The 22,815-nt window shown below is 39.6% G+C and overlaps 1 protein-coding gene and 1 long non-coding RNA gene across 2 annotated transcripts; one reads left to right on the plus strand and one right to left on the minus strand.

Annotated features, from left to right (window-relative positions):
* Window positions 1–6,458: 6,458 nt before the first annotated feature.
* LOC120442131 lies at window positions 6,459–7,681 on the plus strand. Its single transcript, XR_005614503.1, has 2 exons — window positions 6,459–6,535; window positions 6,616–7,681. It is a non-coding gene; the product is annotated as an uncharacterized LOC120442131 (long non-coding RNA).
* A 1,848-nt stretch (window positions 7,682–9,529) lies between these two features.
* Window positions 9,530–18,540, minus strand: LOC116336246 (transmembrane protein 47-like). Its single transcript, XM_031760081.2, has 3 exons — window positions 18,205–18,540; window positions 15,184–15,324; window positions 9,530–10,357 (listed from the first exon to the last, which is right to left on the minus strand). Exons 1-3 carry the CDS (start codon window positions 18,419–18,421, stop codon window positions 10,176–10,178), a joined length of 540 nt encoding a protein of 179 aa, XP_031615941.1. The 5' UTR covers window positions 18,422–18,540; the 3' UTR covers window positions 9,530–10,175.
* Between the last annotated feature and the right edge of the window lie 4,275 nt (window positions 18,541–22,815).

Genomic DNA, 22,815 nt, shown 5'->3' on the forward strand with positions numbered 1-22,815 from the left:
TAAACACAGACTTGACAGGAGAGGATGAAACACTGGGGGAAACTAAACTCTTAAGTAATTTGAGAGAACCAAACTAAATACGCAAGTATGAATACACAAAATAATACAAACATTACACAACCCAAATATCTCACATTAAATAAACAAAAAACTGGAAAGTCCCTAAAACTCAAAAGACTGGGTCAGCTGACCCAGGACCACGACAGCCTTGAGATGAACCGTCGACCCAGGTGACAGACGTTATTGTAAACGAGCGACTCAGGCGCATTTACAGTGTCCCGATCTTTAAAAATCCTCAGCCGAGAGAAAAGAATTAGCTTCTTACTCTAAATGAGCAATTCAAAATAGTCTTGCATCACTTCTGGACACTGGTGTGACTCACTGAGTTGAGCAACTCATATTCTAAGGGTCCACTGCAGAGGCCAAGGTTTGAATCAGGCATTTCCTCTCTTTCCCCTGATCTTTCAGTCTGAATTTAATCTGGATCTTTTTATGGTTAAAGTTCTTTCCCTTTATTATTCACAAATGTAACCACTGTTAGCAGGTACTTTGTGCATCACAGTAGACCTCCTAATACTTCCTTCCCTTCTAGTCTCATTGACACAGCAACCTTGGACCCAGAGTAAGCATTTCTAAGACCTTATCAAAAACAGGAGTGTAGGAATATACTGAATATAATGGGGAGGCAGTGGTAGCAAAGTATAACATTAGCACAAGGTGTATGTGACAAATATGAAATATGGGAAGTCCAGCTCATTAATCTGTGATATGAATTTTGGCTTGACTGCTAAAAATTTAAAAGGTTGTTGCATATACAGTACAAGAGTACATCCTAACCCAGTGTAAATATCAAAATGTTTAAAGGCTCAAATAAATGCACTGACATCAACCTGAAAATGGAAAGAGGTCCAAATAGGTGAGGAACAAGCACAGGAGCAAAGCACAAAAGACTCTTTATGCTGTCAGATTCCTCCCAGCAAACAGAGACCAGATATATCTGGCATCAGCTTTCATCAGTTCAAGAAGTGGGAGCCACAGCAGAAGCAGAAGTGGGAGAAAACCTATGGTAAAATCTGGGAAAGGCCAGATTTGACCAAAAATGTTACCAGCAATACAATTCAGCAATACAGGCATTCCCAGTATTGCCTAAACCTTTATATTGATGGGATAAGGCTATCCTTGTCCTACAACTATATCCAAACAGGTTATGGTGCTTTTGCAAACTCACATTTACACAGACTAAAAGCAAGTTTGTGAATGTGTCAAATACTGCCTGCACTCTCTTCAGGCGGTCTTACCGTGTGCCACTGTACACCACCATGCCATCCTAATAAAATGCACAACACTCCAGCCCACACACCACTTTGTTCTGGGCTGCATTACGCTGTCTAAACAGCATGACGGTGTAAGAATATATATGTTTTGACAGGGTTACAAAAACACGGATGCTGCTCTTCTTCTAGAAAGGGGAACCTGCCAAGAGCAAAACCACCATTTTTATCATCCCTATTTAATCAACACGATCTTCTTTCCTTGGTAGGGAAAAATAATCTGGTTTTGTTAATATTTTTTACCTTTATTAAAATCAGTACAGGGCATCTAAGCCAACATAGGTTTAAATACTAAAAAGGCAAGGGAAGGCCCAACTAGAGGAAGTACCCACAGCAATACTAATTTAAACATATATGCTACCAGTGTTTCCCAAGACACAGCCTCAATCTAGAACATATTCTTTCACATTTGTGTGAGTTTGCATGTCTAAAAAGAAGCATGGGTCCTTATGAATGACCTTTGTTGTTTACATTTTTCCTATCTAAATTCCCCAGTGTTGTATTTAGTTTTTCTAGGGTTTCTACAAGTTTTTTCTCACCTTCCTTCAGTGTTTCCTTATGTGGAATTACACACATGATAAGGTTTAAGCAATCTACCATGGAAGCTTTTAGAAGACTTCCATTTATCTGGTATTTTGACCGTGTCTCGGTCACTCAGAGGAGATGAACTGGCTTGTGGCCTTGACTCCAGATGTTGCAATGATAGAACACAGCTGGATATCTAGTTGACTGGCGCATCAGTGTTAACAAATAAGAGCACAACAAGACTTATAATGAGAAAAAAGACTCATACGGTCAATAATTGGATGTTCAAACTGCTTAAGGGAGGTACTAGATAGATATGAGTAGCAGTTATATTGTTATTGGGGTTTGTTATAATCTGGGCAACTTGGCCAATTTTTATGTATGCAGAGAAATCTGCGTTTTAAGGAGAAACACATATTTCATAAGAAATTTTATGAAACTCCAATAAAGAAGCAATTCTGTAGAAAATAACTTTGTCCAGCTTCCTACCTAAGATGCAAGCAATACTAAGCCATCTGTGTCTTCCAGAGACTGACACTGTCTTTGTTCCCTTCCTATCTCAGACCAAGATGCAGACAGATCAGCTGGAACTGACAATGGAAACGTCTTTTGGACATACACCAGTCTCACCAGTCACAAATCACATAAACTTTTATGCACAGGCACATAAATTGTTTGCAGACGCATTTATCTGACTTGTACACAGCTTTCGGTTAGTAGTGCCTTCCTCACAAAAGTATGGAAGGCTCCTGAATCCTGTAAAAATTGTGCCAGAACTTCCTTCTGGGTATCAAGTACCACGAATATGACATGAATGAAGCATAACTCAAACTGATCTAAGACGTTTCTACTGGTTCAGCCAAATTAGCGAAATGCACATCTTTCTGTTTTCTATTTGCAATTGATTTTTTTTCACTTACCTTTCTTATGGCAATAATTATAGATATCTGGATCATTACCTTCATAAGATTTCTGATCTGGTGACTAAGATTCTAATTTCAGTGCCATGTCTTTGTATTTTTCACCAAAGAAGTCATCAGTGAGAACAGCAGCATCACTGGGACATGTGCTCATTAATACAGTGAGATACAATAACAAAAAAAATCAAGAAAAATGTATTTTAAAAAGTTATGAATTAATTTGCATTTTCAGCAAGGAAATAAATATTTGATCTCCTATCAATCAGCAAGATTTTTGGCTACCAGGTGTACTTTATACAGGTAATGAGCTGACATTGGGAGCCTTCTCAACTTGTTACCGGTATAAAAGACAGCTGTCCATAGAAGCAATAAATCCATCTAGATTCCAAACTCTACACCAGGGGTCCCCAACTCCAGGCCTCGAGGGCCGGTGTCCTGCAGGTTTTAGATCTCACCCTGGGTCCACACACCTGAATCAAATGATTAGTTCATTATCAGGCCTCTGGAGAACTGCAAGACATGTTAAGGAGGTAATTTTGCCATTTGAATCAGCTGTGTTGGATCAAGGACACATCTAAAACCTGCAGGACACCGGCCCTCGAGGCCTGGAGTTTGGGACACCTGCTCTACACCATGGTCAAGACCAAAGAGCTTTCCAAGGATGTCAGGGACATAACTGTGGACCTACATGAGGCTGGAATGGGCTACAAGACCATTGCCAAGCAGCTGGGTGAGAAGGTGACAACAGTTGGTGCAATAATTCACAAATGAAAGAATCATAAAATAACTGCCAATCTCCCTCGGTCTGAAGCTCCACGCAAGATCTCACCTTGTGGTATTCCAGGGATGATTACAATGCTGAGGAACCAGCCCAGAACTACTCGGGAGGAACTTGTCAATGATCTCAAGGCGGCTGGGACCATAGTCACCAAGAAAACAGTTGGTAACACACTAACCCGTGAAATCCTGCAGTGCCTGCAAGGTCACCCTGCTCACGAACGCACATGTACAGGCCCGTTTGAAGTTTGCCACTGAACATGTCAATGATTCAGAGGTAGAACGGATGAAAGTGTTGTCAGACAAGACTAAAATTGAGCTATTTGGCATCAACTCAACTCGCTGTGTTTGGAGTAGAAGGAATGCTGCCTGTGACTCCAAGAACACCGTCACCATGGAGGTGGAGGTATTATGCTTTGGGGGTGTTTTTCTGCCAAGAAGACAGGACAACTGCACCGCATCAAAGGTAGGATGGATGGGCAGTGAAAATGGGTTGTGGGCATGACAGTGATCCAAAACACACAACCAAGGCAACAAAGGATTGGCTCAAGAAGAAACACATTACGGTCTTGGAGTGGCGTAGCCAGTCTCCAGATCCTAATCCCGTAGAAAATTTGTGGAACATCAGCCACGTAAAAAAAAATTAATGACTTGGAGAGGATCTGCAAAGAAGAGTGGGACAAAATCCCCCCTGAGATGTGTGTGACCAACTACAAGACACGTCTGAGATTGCCAACAAATGTTTTTCCACAAGATCAAATACTTATTTTCTTCATGAAAATGTAAATTAATTTATAATTTTTAAAAATGCATTTTTGTGGATGTTTTTTTTTCTGTCCTGTCTCTCACTGTTCAAATAAACCTACCATTGAAATTATCAACTGATCATTTCTTTGTAAGTGGGCAAATGTACAAAATCAGCAGGGGTTCAAATACTTTTTTTCCCTGACTGTAAAAGTTGAGGAGTTGTGTACGAATAAATCCAGTGCAAATTCCACGTATTTGTCTGCCAATTCCAGTAAATGAACTAACTCATATACCTGCATGAAAGCTGCCTTTCTGCTGATCTTTACAGTCCTCGGCTGATAAAGGGGAATAAGCCTGTTTTGCTTTACCTGTAAAGACAGGCTAAAGGATTAAACGCTGTGCCTTTTGAACTTAAAAGAAACAAAAATGCATTGTTAAACGTAGCCTCCTTTTTCGACTCTTCTTAGCCTTTTTTCCTGACTTTTCTAAATGTGGTGTGCAGAGTGGAGTTTTTGGGAAGCGTGGCTAGGCAGCGTAATACTCCCTCAGCTCCCACATGGGTGTCTGATTTGTTTGTGTTTGCTTTAGTGGTTCACTTTGATAATCCGTCACATGCTAATCTCAGTGATTTTATTTATTATTTCTCTTACAGCTCATTAACTCATTTTGGGAAGCGGTTTGATTTGATATATCAATGTTTTGATCTTTATTCATCTCTCTGTCTCCCTCGTTATTTATAACATGAAAATGGTCTTTGTACTGTGTCTGTAGCATGTGGCTCAACACCAAGATCCATTATGAAATGATCTCTTATGAAGTTCACCCAGCTCCCTCATGCATTCAGGAGTACTGTATATGCTGTACGGTCTGATGGATCATCAGCTCTTGTTGTTCTCTACTGCCCAGGTAATCTGTAGCATATGCAGTTCATAAATAAAATGGATGTTTCTCGGCTGACTCTCCTGAGAAACGTGGATAGACTGATTGTACAACAAACAGTTGAATTAAACTCTGTTAAGATTACGTGAGCATGGCATGTTTCTTGCTATACACTCATGCAGATTTGCCTGAGAAAGACTGGAGTTGTGTTGAAAAACATGTCACACATCTTAACATGCTTTGTTTAAATGATTACACCATTTTCTTGAAGCTTATGTGTATATTATAGAACCCCAAAACTAATGGGCTATAGCAGAAATGCAATTAAACCGAGAGCTTCAGCTGCGGGATATTTGCTTTCTTGTTGGGAAAATAACCATCTGGCTCCGGGCTGACTGCAGCTTTCAGCATTTGATCCATCAGTAGCACCCACAAGGTCAGGTAGGCAGCTGGCTGCTTCCCATGGATAGCTGTGTCTCTATTGTTTACTTAATTAGCTTGGTGGTAAAGTTCGGACTTCTTACACAGTCACAGTCTTAATGAGAGAATTAATAAAGGACAATATATAATAAAGTGTGTCCATATAAAACATGTCATGTCTTTATTTTTGTGTAATTCTGTGTACATGTCCACACTTTCAGTGGATGACTACAAATGATATAACAGATGGTTTTCAGATACTTGAGCAATTTTAAAAATGTTAAAGTTTACAGCAGGCGCCCTCATCCACAGTGACTGTTTATTTATTTACTATCGTCCTGGTGTTCTGTTGTCTTGGCTGCACCAGATTGTGTAATCATGTTTAGTGTTGGTTTTTGTGTTTTTCTGTCTTCTTATGTGATAGCAGGTGTTTCTCTTTATGTTACTTACGGATCCTACTTTTTTTTTTTGTTGCTTTTCACATTTGAATTTGTTTTCATTTCCTGTCTTGTCCACTCTGCTGTGATTGTTTTCACCTGTTCCTAAGTGTTTTCAGCTGATTCCAATTGTATCTTCTTATTCAATCAACCCTGTGCATATTTCACATGCTGTTACATTATAGACTTTGCATTTGTCTTTTGCATCAAGCAATAAAACGCTTGAATTTTGCTCCCCGTTAACACCCTGCTGTGTCCTTTGAATCTGGGTTCAATGGGACCCAAAGAAGTTGCAGGGCAGCAGTGATAACAAGGAGATGAGAAACGCTCTTGGGTTAATGTGTAATTTTGGTGGAGCCAGTCTTAACAGAGAACTTAGAGGAGGGTAATGTATAGCCCGGCTGTTACAGTCCAGTCCATTTATCTGACTTACTAGTGCGCTGACCCTTGTTTGCAGGGACTTCCACTGTTAAGGAACACATAACCTGGACGACTTAAGGTTTGGATTGAAAATGTTCTCAGCTTTTTACAACATCTGTGCATAATCAGTTGTATCAGTAAAACAAATTTCTTCCACAGGTACCACAGGGTGAATTGTTAATCTGTCCCCCAGGCTCAGTAACTGGAATCTGTCCCTGCATGGTAAAAGTGTGCAGGGCCTGGCTGGTTACTGCACCGAGGGGCCAGCCTACTCCACGCAGCCAGATTATCGTCAAGCAGATGCAAACAAATTCACACAAATAACAGTGATTTATGTCCCAATGGCTTTCATAAAGGACATTTGCATGTTGGTATTTCTTGTTTTATTCATTTATTGGACTTTTTTTTTTTTTTTTTTTTTTTTTTTTTGAAATGCATCAAATTGTGACCTTAAAAAAATAAATTAAAAGGAAAAACACTACTGCTCTTTTTCAAAGCTTTGTGGCACATAAAGAAAATGGAAAAAAAAAAAAAAAAAATTATCTCAGTATTACGACAGAATGTGCGTGAATGTGACCCTCCTCACTCTGCAGCACCTGACATGACCGGCATGACCACTAGGTGGAGCAAGATGATCACTATTGAGACGCTGGTTAAACATGATCCTCAAGAAAATGCAGCAAATGTAGAGGAGACTTTGGTATCTGGCACTTACTCCAGACACTGATATTTTTGGTTTCTTTTCTGGTGAAAATGTCAGTTTACTTTGCAGCAACGTTTTATGCGAGAACAGCAACTGTGTGGGTGGAGTGCAAAGCATAAAGATCTATTGGCATTTCAACTTGAGACCTCTAAAATGAGTGGGCACACATTTCAGAACCTCCTACTGCCAAAGAGATAGACGTGCATATTATGTGAAACAGCTGGAATATTGTGGGTGCATATTTAACAGTAATGCTTAAAAACATTCTTGTACCATAGCATTTTTTTTTAGTTATCCTGAGTAAATATTTCACTTGCTCAGTGTCAAGTCTCTTTGGTCTACTGGCTCTGCAGCCAAAGCACTTTTCTCTAGTTAAAATTTACTTTTTAACTAAAGCAGAAAAGAGGAAAAAAAAAGGTTTTACATGAATCAGGGACATTAAACTAAAACTGGATCACACCTGACAGATATTTTGGTAAAACTTGGCGTGTCCTCTTTTAGCCTGACACATGACTGCCTCACCTTTTAATCTGTATGGCACATTTCAAAGATTCCTGGGAGGTAATGAGACGAGGAAAAACCTTCCACCCGTCACAGCTTAGAGGGGCAAAATATCAGCTTCACACAATGCAATGATTTGAACCCTTTTCCCTTTAGAGTTGTTGAGTTTTGTGTACATGCTGTCCACAGCTGGGGAGTTTTCACGCTTCTGCAGCTGTGGAAAAAATGTTTATCAATTTTTCCGGAGTCCTTAGCAGCTGTTGCATTTTGTAATCTGCAGGGTAAACGAAGACTTCAGCAGGATGTTCCAAGTGTGGCAATGCCTTCTGTTCCCAAACACCCTGAGAAATAACAGGACTTCTTAAACTTGCTTTTCATTAACACTAATAAACAGCTATGACTCGCGCACTGTCAGACACGTCGAATTAAAAATGTAAAAGATCAAAAATATTACGCTTTTAAGCACAAAAACACAGCTGAAAGCTTATTATTGTCTATTATTAGTAAAATAACAGAGCAGTGCAAAAGTCTCTTGCAAATGTAATGGGAAAATGCACGTCATGAATACAAATACAGTAGGAAGTGCTGCCCATGTCTGCACCAGCACATAATGTCTTTACATACATGCAGCCTGGTGCAAGGTTATTATAGTTAAATAAAACTAAAAACTAAAACTAGATGTGAAAAAACATTTCAACTAATTAGAATAAAAACTACAATTTTGTGATCTTGCAGACATCTTGCCTGATGAGGCATTCATGGGTTTACTGAGACTGTGAGTCAGCTGCCTTTAAAAAGTGTTTTTACTGTAATCTATTTGCTGATTTTCTTGAATTTGCACTCAGAAAAATCCCATTTGTGACCCCAAATAACCACGAAGCAGCAATTTTGAGAAAAATGCAACTGAAATATATATTTTTAAAAAAGGTTTATTTATTCAAATAATTAATCATTAAGTTTATACCAAGTATATTTCCATGAATCTATACCAATCAAGTAAATTTCATTTGACTAGATTCCATTAAATGTAACAGTTTACAATGGATACAATTAAATGGAAAATTGATATGTTTTTAAATTAGTTCAATCCAGCATTTGTTTTGAGTACAAGTAACATAGTACACCATCCAGTACTCTGTCTTCTTTATTAGATTTCCTCCTGTTTTCTCCCAGTTTCTTTTTTCTGACTTGTGTTTTTTCCTGCCTGTCAGCTTTGACATGATTATTTTTGCCACTGTGAGTAATAATAAAAATAATAATAATGAGAATGAATAAATAAACAGTAAACATGAACAAGAGGAGCCCATAGAGAATTTATAGAGCTCGCCTTGTAAAAGCAAATGTGTTTGACACAGCAGTGCATTCGGTTCTTAATTCTGATTGCAGAAGCTGCCAGACAAGACATTAAGAAGGCTATTAAGAAACTAAATATTAGAAGAAATATGTGAGTGTTCGCTCTGAGATATTGCAATAATACAATAATCACTGGAAAAACTAAAACAAACACAGAAACTAATACAAAAAAAACCAAAACATTGAAACAATGAAAACTAAAGTGAATCAAGAAAATCTGCTCTGGGAACGAACTGAAACTACACGGACTTAAAAACTAAAGAGTAAAAATGACATAAAAAACCCCCCATCGTAACTGTGAGCTGGTGGTGCCTCTTTTAATAGCCTGGGATGTTTTCCTTTGAGGAATGTGTGCTCTCGATAATGAAAGTGGTTTGCATTTTTGTCTCCCTGCTGTCCAGTCTAAAAAGGGGCGGTTCCGTTTTACAAAAAAAAAACGTCAGTAAAGGTCAGCGTGTAAGCTGAGAGTGTCCGCATGTCACCTTTGATACTGAAAGCAACAATTTACACTCCAAATGCTCCCAAAACTACGATTATTTATTCAGAATTCTTCATGTAGAAATACTTTATACACATTTACATTTTTCCATTTGAGACAAACTGGTGTCATTAAAAGAAAAAAACATCAAAAGTATGAACACTCAACAGCATATGTCAAAGCTGAGTGATTTACAGTTACTAGATATGTTTCGTCTAACACGAGAGGAAGTGCGGTTTTCACTATTTCTATAAAGTGGGAAATCATGCCATAAATAAACTGACAACTAGCTTTTTATCCTCAGGAAAAGCTACAAAAATAAAAGGAAACGTGATCAGTCAGTCCTATTAAATATTCAGCCACTGCACATTCAGGCCTGTGCTGAGAATCTACTTTCCTCTCTAACAATAGAGATTCAGTGGAAACGTCCAGCGTCGGTGGCTCGAGCGTGTCCAGAAAGCTCTCTGCGCTTTAGCTTTGCCACCTCGCCCCCGATACCGGCAGGGCTGGGGCAGTGTGGTGCAGGGGGGAGGGCAGTTTACTCCTACAGCCCTGGCCTAAATTAGGCCTTCACAACCTATCTAAAAATAACGGCGAGAATAACACAGCAAGGGAAATGGACACGTAGGGTCTGCATTCTCCTCTTAAGTATTTCCAGCAGAGCAGAGAGGGCTGACAGAAAGTTTAGTACATTGCATCCTCGTATATGTCCGTCCGCAGGCAGAAGAGGATTCCTCCACCCAGCATGAAGATGGTGGCCCCCCAGCCGAGCCCGTAGCCCCAGTTGAACTCGTGATAAGTCTGCAGGACCGTTCCATCGATGAACTTGATCGGGTAGAGGACCAGAGCACAGGCCTGCAGAACCACTGAAACCAGAGACAATCATGAGACAGTGTTTGTTTAAACTGTCCATTTGTCCAAGCAATTAATCACCAGCTCAGTAACTCCAACACCATTAAAATAATCAATGCTACAAGTAAAGCCTTTCAGATTAATCATCCATTTAATGTTTTCTACATCATTTTATAACATAACTAGCTTGTGCTTTCAGAAGGTGAAAGCCATTTAGTTTTCCCAAAATTCCTGATTCAAGTCAAAAACGTGACAGTAAAGGGCCTCCTCGAGGCGAAACACAAATCTGACAGCAAACAGATGGCTGTAAAGGCAAAAAGTTACTTGTGAAAAGAGGCTTAAGTGTAAGAAGTGAGGAGACAGCCGGTATAGGTAAGCAGAGAATGGTTATATAAAGCGATTTTCTTCTTCTTTAAGTCTGCCTTTCTGTTCCGTGAGATGATCTCATCACAATGAGCTGCCTAAGATTTAGCACGAAGAACTATAAATGAATGTCTCCTGAGGAGTCATTGATGAAAACATTTATATGCAAACGCATTGTGATTATTCCCCAATAAGCCTCGTCCTGTTTATAGATGAGGACGGAATTATCATAAAGCATAAATTTGTTCTGTCTGCACTCTATAACAGTATTATTTCACACACAAAAGCGTCAAAGTCAGAGCTTGTTTTCTTTCAGTACAGTATAAAAACTTCAGCAAGGGTTTGAGCTGTCATGCCAAAAACAAAAGAAATCAGTTTAGACTTGGGAAAAAGAATTGCTGATGCTCCCAAAGCAGGAGATGTATATACAAAGTTATCACAGAGTGTCAAGAACTGGAGTGAGAAGCATCATCAAGAAATTCAAAGCGAGCCACAAAGTACCGAACAACCCTAGCAGAGGGAGGAAGTGAAAGATTTCAAAGACTAGGGAAAGAAAACTAGTGAGAGACGTGTCTAAAGACCCCAGAACAACTGTAAAGACATGTGAATGACTGAGCCGAATCAGGAATTGTAGTCTTAAAGAACACTGTTAGGCAGCAGACCGAGAAAATTCCTCTTTCGCAGATTCAGGCTAGACTAAAGTATGTCAAGGACAACCTGGAGAAAGATTAGATGAGTTGGATGAGACAAAACCAGAGCTCTTTGGCCACAGAGATGGAAGGAAGAGGTGTACAAGCCACACCGTACCCACAGTGAAACTCTGTGGTGTGAGTATTATGCTAAGGGAGTGCTTCAGTGCATCTGGAATTGGGAATCTCATCAAGGTGGAAGGAATAAGAAAAGAGGTTATGTGAAGATTTTGACAGAAAACCTCAAGCAGTCAGCAGCTAAACGGGGTCTGGGTGATCGCTTTGTTTTCTAACGCAACGACCCAAAACACACTTCACACTCCTGGTGAAGATCAACATCAGAAGCCAAAGCCCTGACTTGAATCCTACTGAAAATCTGTGGAGTGAACTGAAGACCAAGGTTCATGACAGGACACCATCAAATCTGGAGGAGAGATTCCCCAAAGAAGAATGGGCTGGGATCGCCCAGCAGACGTGTGAGAGACATGCTGAAAACTACAACTAACAACTGCAAAAAGGTCACACAACTGACTGTTAGCATCAGCAGTGCTAATAATTTTGACCTTGTTAATGTTCGTTTTTTTGTTTTTTGTTTTTAAGTGAAATAATTTTTTTCCTATGTGCAAAGTAAAATAATTTAAGGATCTGATGTAAAACTAGGTTTTTTGGAAAAGCTATGTTTTACGGGGGGGCTAATAATTCTGTCCTTTGTGCATGTTTGTTTGTGTTGGTACCACATTGCTGTTTATTCCATCCACGTTTAAATGATTTGGCTGACATGCAATCTAAGGAAAGTATATCTAGCCTCAATCCATGCATAACAAGAATTAGCTTTTTATAGCATTCACTTATCTTGCGAGGATCAAAAAGGGCTTTAAGAGAAAAAAAAAAAAAAAGTGTGTTACAGCGTTCATGGGCTTCTGTGTTTTCCATCTAGTTTGACATCTCCATAAATAGAAGCTTTTTGAAGAGAACAATCTTTGTGTGACACCCCTCCCTGTGGGTTTCTTGCTCACTGGAAGCTGGAAGCTTTTTGAAGTGGCCTGTCTTTAATTCCCCCAGAGTGATTGACGTTAGCAGCCGATTCTGGCTTTTAAACTAAAACCAGTCTCCCAGCTCTCTCTCTCACTCTCTCGTCTTTTTGGTGAAGCGTGGAACAATCATCTTTATTCTTTTCATCTCAATGACACACGAGGTATCACACGAGGAAACAGCTTCCAGGGCTGTGAATCATTTTTCCTTTGCATCACTCAGGATGCAGAAGTCCAGGCGTCAGTGTTCAAAAGGGTACTGTGGTCTTCTCTCACAAACGGCTTCAGTTCGTTTTCACGCATGCTAGGTGACGCCTGAGGAACGGTCTTTGTGCAACTATGACTCCGCCTTTCCTTCCTATGGGAAGAAGCAATGGGTGTGAAGGAGGAATGGCTGTAGCCTGAGACTGCGGTGCTGCTGATGGAGCCCGGGCTGAGCTTGTTCCCTGCTGAGGTCATATTTCTGGACAGAAAGCAAATACCTCACAGTCAAGCCAAGGGGCATTTAACAGTCCAGCCCTTCTGCTGTTGCTCCGTCGAGGACTGCGTGCCTGTGTGGCGGCCGTATTCTTGCAAGGCTCTTAAAGTAATTACACACAGGAAAGGATAACACAGCATTCCCATGCTTTTCCGTCAGTGGCTAACAGTCAAAACCACAGCCATTAAGTCGACCACAGTGGTCCTTTGTGAGTGAGATTTCAGATACAGAGCAAGACAAAGATCCCTTACAGTTCCCCTTCAGCAGCACGCGGTTATCTAATGCTGTATTTAAAAGGCAATGCATACTGTTTGTACTTGCAACAGAAACCAGAAAACTTGCAACAGAAATCCTTTAACAAATAAAGAAACACTTTCATTCAGAGTCTGTGACTTTGAAAGATGATACAATTCTTGTTTCTACACTGAACATGAATCTGCTCCAGGCCCGGTTAGCTAATCACACAGACTGTAACAAGAGGAAACTGGTAACAAAATCCACCTACCAGCTCATTTGACACCCACACAGCAGCAAACCTTCTTTGTATAACTTTGAAAAAACTGATTTTAGAGATAAGCAGCTATTACCCTTGGTATGAAGTCTTTGTGCTAAACACAACACCAATTCCAAAATAGTTGGGATGCTGTTGGGACTGAAATATTTGACTGTTTCATGAAGGAAATTAACTCATTTTAAAATTGATGGTAGCAACAAGTCTCAAAAATGTTGGGACTGGAGCAACAAAAGCCTGGAAAAGTAAGTGGGACTAAAAAAAAAATAAGGATGGGGTTCACCAATCTATAAATGATGGAACAAATTTAGAAAAATATTACTTAATCTAAAATTGTTAAGAGTTTGAATACCTCTATGTCCACAGTACATAATTTCAAAAGATTTCAAGAATCTGGGAAATTTCCACGCACAAGGGACAAGCCCCCCAAAATCCTGGATGCCCGTGATCGTCGCGCCCACAGGCAGCACTGCATTAAAACAGGAATCATTCTGTCATGGAAACACAGTTCACCGTGCTATCCACAAAAGTAAAGAAGCAGCCATGCGAGCACGATCCAGAAACTCTGCCGTCTTCTCTGGGCCTCAGCTCATCTAAAACATACCGAGGAAAAGCGGAAAACTGATCTGAGGTCAGACGAACTGGAATTTAAAATTCTTTTTGGAAAACTATGGAGAAGAGATCTTGTCCGTCTTGTTGACAGCACTCAGTCCAAAAGCATCTCTGATGGTATGGCTGCGTACATATTTAGAAAGACACTGTCGGCACTGAAAGCTCCTAGAATCCAATATCAGACACGACTGGGACATCATTCCTCTCCCAAAGGTTCAGCAGCTAGTCTCCTCAGTCATTAAAAGGAGAGAGGATGATACACAGTGATAAACATGGCATTGTCCCAACTTTTTACAGACATATTGCTGCCGTTACATTCAAAACAACCTTAATTTTTCCTTTAAAAAAAAAAAAAAAAGGGACACTTTCTCAAATACGTTTCCTTTATTAAATAAAATAAAATAAAGATTTATGCTGTTTGCAAAACATAATTTTCTGTTTTTACTTACATTTTACACAGCACCCAAGCTTTTTGGAATTGGGGTTGTAGATTTCTTAAAAAGTGACAGTTATTACAGGTTTGGTCTGCAGGCACAGTGTAAAACTGCAGAGTGATGTCTGCTCCTTATATAATTTTATTTCGCAAACTGGAAAACTCGAACTTGGCATGAGTGAAGTAGCAGAAAGTGGTTAGCGCTTCATCGCCGTTTTGAAAGTAAAGTAAGCAGAATCTGTGAGTCAGTCACTTTGGTGCCTGTATACCGTTTGGAGCAATATGCTCTGACCGCTCATTTTAATTAATATTCATTCTCATCAGTGTCACAGTTTATTTTTACCCTAAGGGCCCTTCTTACAAAGCATGCAAGAAGCAGCAGTCCAACTACGAGGCAGTTATGGGCGAGGAGTCTGTGGTGGCTTTTTTTTTGTTTTTTCCCTCTCAGTGACTTCACTTTGTTGGTAAGTCTGCAAATTCTGTGGCTGCCTTTTCTTGGCACATCAGCCTGCAGGTCTCCAGAGGCAATACCACAGAGAAAACAAGCTCAGCCTGCAAGGCTCACTCGCCTGTGTCTTTTGCATGCTTCTATTTAATGTGAGCAGTGGAGCACAAACACATGCATATATGGAAACTGCTGAAACACTGGGTTATTATCCAAACATTATAAAACGTGAATGAATGAATGAATAAATAAATAAATATATGGGAAAGGTGACATACCTGCAGTGAAGAGGAATACTGCCACAGTGCGGTAGTGTTGTCTTTGCGTGCCCCTGCACAGGGAAATAAGGGCCACCAAAAAGGCCACCAGAGTCGTGGCTGCACCGATGCCTAGCAACACCAGCGTGGCGATCTGCCAGTCTGCAAGAACAGGACACACGCAGGTTAAAGAGGAGCATCCTACTCATCAACAAAAGCTCGATTCACAGTCGAGCACGGCTGAATTGAACCGCTGTGTTGACAAACACAAAACAAGAGCTAATCCTGCAGAGAGAACTGAATGACGCAGAGAGCCATCAGGCCCGCATCAGGAATACAACCGTCAAGAAGATAATTAGTCGCTCAAAAGTCCCTGTAACGAGAACAGATGCAAAAATCCAAGGCTGAATCTCATGTTAATGCACGTTATTTAATCTTAGTTGTCCTGCTGGTTGGCTACATTTTGCCCTACTTTTCTAGCTGTTCATATTTTTGCATGTCAACAAACTACATTTTTAGTCCTAAGACAGTATCATGTGGCAACCTCTGGAATTCAAAAATCAGGCCTGTGCAGAAATGTCAAGAATTGCATACAAATGGAGACAAATCAACAGAGTCCCATGTTCAAATGTTAAACTTTGCAAGAAAAATAAACCATAGTTTTTGCAATCTGGTAAAAAAAAAAAAAAGAACAAACACACATCTGGTTTTTAAAACTAATATACAGCTTTGTGACAATTCTCTGTGCCATTTATTTTCTTTAATGCTCGTTTAACTTGCATTAAGGCTTCAAAGTAGGAGTGTGGCAGGTAGATGCTGTAACCTCCACCTGTCTGCAAACTCCAGTCAGTGAAATGCATGGTTAATTCCATTCCAGGCACGTCCAGCTCCAGTTCTGATGGGTGAAATTCTAGTTTTCACGTCGTCTCTTTTTATGCCCAGTCATGTTACTCGACCTGCTCCTAGTTAGCTTAAGTAGCTGCAAAATGCCCGTGTCCCAACTTTCTTGAGATGTGCTGTTGATGTATCCACCATATAATAGTAAAATGTCTCAGTTTAAACATTTGATATGTTTATTATGATCTACTGCAAATAAAAATATGGGTTTCTCAGGTCTGTAAATCATTACATTCTTTTTTATTTATATTTTACACAGGATTCCAACTTTCTTGGAACTGAGTTTGTAATCAAAACTTTCCAAATCAATGGATGACATCATGGTGGCTCCATCCGCGTTTTATTTAGATTACAGTCTATGGTTACGTATTATGTCTATGTATATGTTTTGTCTCCTTGGTCCTTGGAGGCTTTGGGTTATGAAACAGGAGTTTGTGATTGTGAATGCCAGCTTTTTCCAAATTCTTGCAGCCACAGTGGCTTTTTTTAATGCCACATTTACTCAACATATTCCAAACAAACTGCTCCTGTTGGAAAAGTAAAACTAATCGCGTCCTGCACGTCACATTCTTTCCTGGAAAGACCTCCACAGCACCAGGCTTTTAAAAGCAGCACGTCGTCTTTTTTGAATGGAGCTTAACTCCGTTCAAGCAAAGTGTTGGTACAGAGACTGAAACCAGCAACACATTCAGGAAAAAATCTTTTGTCTGCTCGACCTTGATTGCACATCCTCTCTTTGATCTCCCGCCCTACCTTAAACGACTTGGCTCGGAAAGAGAATTTGCATTTGGTTAACAAGCTCACCGCACAATTTTCGCTGGGTGTGTCTCTCCCTGAGCTTCTGGTTATTTGTCATAATGATGGTAAAAAGCTATGGTGATAGATTTTTCTATCAGGAACTGCCACTATGGATGAAATTCAAGAACCTTTGTGCAAGTGTGAGAACCTTTGTACGTGCCTAATTGGTCTCCTTCGTCGCTGGGTAAACTGCACTTTTAACCTCGACACACCCATCCGCTCTTGTTTTAATGAGCTCTGCAGACACTCAGAGCAACAAACCCGCCTCCTATTCACCCCAACACATTCCACAATATCAAAGAGAGGTCAATGACACCAAGGATGCATGTGCAAAGTCCTGTGAAAAATTATCAACAGCTAAAAATGTAAAGTATTTTAAACATTTAAGCCACAAAATGAGGAAACTGTTAAATGGAACGGTCTGATTTTATCCTTGAAGTCTTCATTTATTTATTTCAATAGTAACAGTGAGCGACTGTGTGTTTAATAAAGATGCAAGCTCCTGCTAATAGCCTTACTGTACAGGACAAAAGTCAACTGTTCCCAAATCTAGTACATTTAATGCGGATTTGCTTCCCTGGGGGGGAAAGGATGGGGGTCGGGGGACGTGGCTTTTCTGCCTGACAAAAGGCGACTTAGGGGGTCCTGGCTTGGTGAGGTCGATGAAGGGGAAGATGCTGAATGTGTCTCTTCAAATCCACTAAAAGCCTTCTGCTTGCTGGGGTGGGTTAACTCTTTGTGTGCCAGAGGGATTATGCATAGCTTTCTATGCATATATACACTTTACCTAAGCACAGAGTTAAAGCATTAGAGGTAAAACAGAGTTAAAGCATTAGAAAACAATGAGCGCCAGCCCTTTGTTAAATAGTTATCACCCAGCTGTCACAAAAATCAACAGTTAAAGCTCAGTCAGGTGTGGCTTTCTCGCTGAGCATCCCTGTGAGGCTGTCACGGTGAAACCACGTCACCGATCTGGTATGTAGAGAGGAAATTTATCAGCTGCACGAGAAGTCTGAATGCCTCATCTATTGACCAGCAGCCAACTAAAACAGACTCTTCCCAGGGGATGGTGGCCAGAGCATCTAGTCAGACTGTTTGCGCAGTCCAGTATCCTCTTTGTTTATTTCAAAACAGGATATCTCAAAAACTTGTGCGCTATGACATAATTACAAACACCACATCGCTAAAACCACCCTTCAGATCGAAAACGTGTTTATAGGATCAATCTGAGCTGTAAACAACAAAAAAACTTGTTCGTGGGTTTTCAACCTCTTCAACAAACAAAACAGCATCCGGGCTCCAAGAGCAACAGCGCACTGTTAAACAAACAAAAAACACTGCTCCTACCAGATGTGAGGGTGGAGAAGCAGCTCCACTGGGGCTCGTCCGTGGGATGACGAGCCACAGACTGGGAGCATGACTCCCACAGAGACAGGGAGAAATGCTCCGCGGTGACCCAGGCTGGACTGAGCAGAGCCACCAAGTCCAGACACAGCGCCAGGAAGACGCACAGCAGAGCGATGAGCTTGAAGGGTCGGAACACGTACACCTCGTTCATGGACATCTTCTCCTCACAGGGTACACGGCAGCACGTCGGTCACAGTTACTAAACTCGCTGGAGGTCTGCGTGCTTCCTCTCCCACCATAGCCCTCACTGCTCCACGCGCGTCCAGCTGGAACAGTTTAACAGGAGACATCCGGTTGAATCAGCTTTTCAAAATAATCCATCTTATGGGTTTATACTATATTATATTATATTATATTATATTGGCAGTATTTTTGGTATAGTGATAACATTACATTATTATTTTCAGGTTACATTTACTGCTTGGTCAACTTTCTTTGTATAAATTAGGGGTGTCAAACATTAGGCCAAGGGCCCAGAATCGGCCCAGAAAAGACTCCAGTACGGTCCACCGGAGTTTTGACTATATTTTCATATGTTTTACATATAAAAACATATAATAAAGACACTGTGCCATTCATACTACACCAAAATAAGTAATGAACAATTCAATGACAGAAAAATTTGTTTTCTACTATCTAATCTAAAAACAAATTTTTTGAATTTAATTTCTATTTGTTTTGTTTTTATAGTGAGTCCACAGTAAAAGACATTCTCTGTGATTAAATTAATTGAAACAGCCCAAGCAATGAATCACCAAAATATTTTTCTGTAATTTTAGACATTTATCATAGTTTTACTAGTCTGGCCCATGTAAGATCAAAGTTAGCTGCATATGGACTCAATCTAAAACAAGTTTGGCATCCTTGGAAAAAAAAGAGAAAAAAAAATGCTGCAGTTTAAAGTGGAAGGCAATTTATTTATGTGACTTTTTAGCTATGAAAAAATAAAATAAAATAAAATCTCTATATAAACAGACACACAAAGACAAAACCACATCTAACTGTTATTTGTTATTTGTCAGTTCGTGAACTCAGTACATAAATCCTACAGAATTCCTCCTGAGATACACGAGTGTCAGTGTCTGTGCTTTTATTTTGAAATGCAAGTCATGGTATTCAGACTTGTTTTAGATCTTGGGGACTGGTTTGTTGTCAGGCGCCCAACAAGTTTGCAAAAATAAAGAAATTCTAAGAAGCAGTGGTTGAAAAAAGTCTTTTCTTCTGTGTACACAACAGAAGGATTTAGATGCTGAAAAACACATTATGCATATTATACAGCAAGACGGAAGAAACGACATTATTAAAGCTCAGCTAAACTCAGTGAACACAGTAGCATAAAGTAGGTTTGTGTATAGAGTGACTAAACAGACTAAACAGTAACATGACACCTTCAAAGGGGCAGAGAGATTCTGATAAACATGAGTTTAGACAATATTTAGGATTTAAAATAGAATATTTTTTTTATTTTATTTTATAAATGTTTGTGTATATTTGCATTAGCTTTCGTGAATGGAAAGTACCTCAGATCACATTGCGAGCTGCCCCTTTTGGCATCGCCCATAAACCAAAGCAAATGTTGTAATGTTGTAATAATCCAGCAGATGGCACACATTCTACATTCTCCAGAAAAAAACTATTTCTACTCTCGCTACTTTCATACACTTTGTGTTCTTGATTTTAGAAAGACCAACAGAGGGATTTTTATGCACAGGCTGACCACAGAAATCCTGTGCTCGTTGGGAATTGTTGTGACAGTGCAACAGAGGAACTGACTGTCAGCTTCTTGGTATTTTCTGTTAATCCTGATTTGGCCTCTTCTAACAGTCAGTGTGTAGGCTGAGCTCTCTGATATTTTTTTAACCTCTTTTGTAAAACAATCCCTCGATGATCCATGTCTAAACGCATACGTTGTATATCGTCCATAAACAGCAGCAGATTAAAAAAAAATCACACCTAATAAATCCTTAAATAAAATGACAAGGGTAAAATGAGATCGGATTTAACTATACAGTATTAGAGAGGACCAAAACTGCCACAGTCACAAATAAACAAAGAAACTAATGCAAAATAAGTACACATTTAAACAGTAAAAGATATCAGTGTGTGTTTGGTTTTAGAAATTAATGCCTGTATTTATTTTTGATATTATGTTTGATGGATTTAAGGGAATACTGCTTTACTGAGGCATTTATTTTCTTTGAAGGAAGCAGATTGCTCCCCTATGCAGCATGATCCTGTTGAGGTTCTTCTTCAGTCCATATGCCTTGTGATATATTTCCATCTTCTGGTGAACTGCATAACTGCAGGGTATGAACTCCAAGGTGAGGCCGTGCTTGCAGGAAGTTTTTCAGAATTAATGAGTTGAATAGTTCCAAAAGTTTGTCTAAAGATGGAGGTAAGACAATGGAAGTGAGAGTGTTTCCACATATTGCCACTGTTACAGTGCTGGAGCAGGGGGCAATTATTCTAACAACTGCTTCCACTGTCACACCAACAAGAACAAGAGATGCTCACTATCCTTACATGGTGCAGATAGGAAGTTAAAGTGACCAATTTACTACTTGATTCCACAAAAAATGCAAAAAAGATAAAAGGAAAAGGAGTAGATATGATTGAATTTTGTCTGACCTTCTTCACACAGTTTTGGTTGAGCAAATTATTGACCAAAAAACTGTCATACATCTGCCTCACATGATATCAGCAGTACTAAACCAGTTGGTTTGACCTACTTTGGCAGAATATACTTCCATTTCCTCTTTCTTTTTTCCACCTTGAATGTGACCTGCTCCATGAGGTTTTTAAATTCTTTTTTTCTTGCAGCACTGATTGCATTTGTGTATATATATTATCATTATTATTATTATTATTATTATTTTGGTTCTTAACAGTTTTGCCACTTGAAGAAATGCATTACACACTTTCAACATCCAAGCCTGATTATTTATGTTGTACAAAAGACTTAATGGATGTATAAATATTTTAAGTACATGATATTTTTTTCTCTAACTAAAGTTGCCCTGTGTAAAGTACAAACAAAACGGAGTACTTTGAATTACACTTCTGCTGCCTTCCTGCCCATTTGGGTTTAATTCTACCCCTATCATTTGTTGCCTGGATTACAGGTTTTCAGTGTATCTGACATAATGAGAGTTTCAGACTAATGCCACCCTTCTCAGTCCTAATGGCACTGCCAAGCTGCCAGCAGGGCATCTGAGTAGGGGGGATCTAGTATTAGGCATATCCATGGACAGAGCGTTGCTCGTTTCCTTTAAACGCCCCTCCTCCCCGACTGAACAGGCAGAGTGCTCTGTCATCCTCCTCCAAAAGCCCCTCATTAGAAAATCTGCCGAGCAGACAAAGCTACTTGAGACAGCACAATGGTGACTCCCCACATGGTGATTTAAATGAGCATAAAGGGAATCCAGGTCATGCATTGCTTTTTTGGATCCTCTCCGTAATTGTAACTTGTCCACCCAGCCACCCACCTATAAAAAACATGTCTGTTTGGTCTAAATCACGTTTTAAACCTTTAGGTAATATTATTTACACTCCCACAACATGGATGCACATCACATGGCTGTTCAACACATTTTCTCAATGATAAAAACACACAAATCTAATAAATAATTGTTTAGATAAAATGAAAACTAGAAAAAGGGGCAGACAGAGCATGGAGAAAAGAACACCCATGTCTCATTCAGCATGCTATATGAGTTATATTCATAACAATGTTAAAAGTGACTTTGAGTCTATGAAAAAAATGCTTCTTTAACTGTTTGTCCCATGATGTCATCCTCTATTGCTCATCACTGTCTTCCTGGAGTGGCTGCAGCTGATTAGACTCAGAATAAGCCTCTCAGAGTTTTGCTGGGTATGAATAAGCTTCTATGGTAACTGACGAGGTCTCGTTTAATGATGCTGCCATTACTAAAGAAGTCCGTCCTGCTCATCTCTTTACCGTAACACCACCATTAAATCATCAGGAGTCCTGCTGGAGTCAGACTGTGAAAGCAGATGTGTATAAATTACTTCACTTTAAATCGTCACGGGTCAGGGATTTTCACTCTGATACAGTCATTAGTTTATTCCTTTCTTGTGTAGAGGATTTTCATTATGTTTGATTAAAATAATGCAGAAAAAATGAGATGAAGCAACAAAAAAAAAGATTAAAAATTAAAATCTAAAAAAGAAAAAAGGAAAGAAAAAGTCAGGAGATTATCTGTGTCATAGTGATTCATCCTCCTGGAAACATGAATGTACACTTTTGTAGCAATTCAATCTACAGTTGTTCAGATTTGTCACTTTCAACCAAAATGATGACCAGGATTTTTTACCTACAGCATTTTTTATTCATCATTCAACTGCCCAAGTTCTTCGTTTATAGGTCCAGGTGTTTATCCTGTGGCTGAACCCCCATGGATTATTCATCCCCTTTGGATTGTTTTCTTATTTCACTCATCACTGTCACTCCTTGTTAAATCTCAAGACTAATGACACATGGCAGCACATTAACGATTTCTGCCCATCACAACTATAAGAGCAGCAGGATTT

The sequence above is a fragment of the Oreochromis aureus genome, linkage group 10 (assembly GCF_013358895.1).
Source record: "Oreochromis aureus strain Israel breed Guangdong linkage group 10, ZZ_aureus, whole genome shotgun sequence".
Classification (NCBI taxonomy): domain Eukaryota; kingdom Metazoa; phylum Chordata; class Actinopteri; order Cichliformes; family Cichlidae; genus Oreochromis; species Oreochromis aureus.

What these genes read in the sequence shown, in the direction of transcription:
- LOC116336246 (XM_031760081.2), bottom strand. Translation starts at nt 18,421, where the DNA reads ATGTCCATGAACGAGGTGTACGTGTTCCGACCCTTCAAGCTCATCGCT. An exon ending in CTTCTCCACCCTCACATCTG is followed by an intron (nt 15,325 to 18,204) that starts GTAGGAGCAGTG and finishes CTGTTCTTGCAG; the next exon opens with ACTGGCAGATCGCCACGCTG. An exon ending in AGTATTCCTCTTCACTGCAG is followed by an intron (nt 10,358 to 15,183) that starts GTATGTCACCTT and finishes CTCTGGTTTCAG; the next exon opens with TGGTTCTGCAGGCCTGTGCT.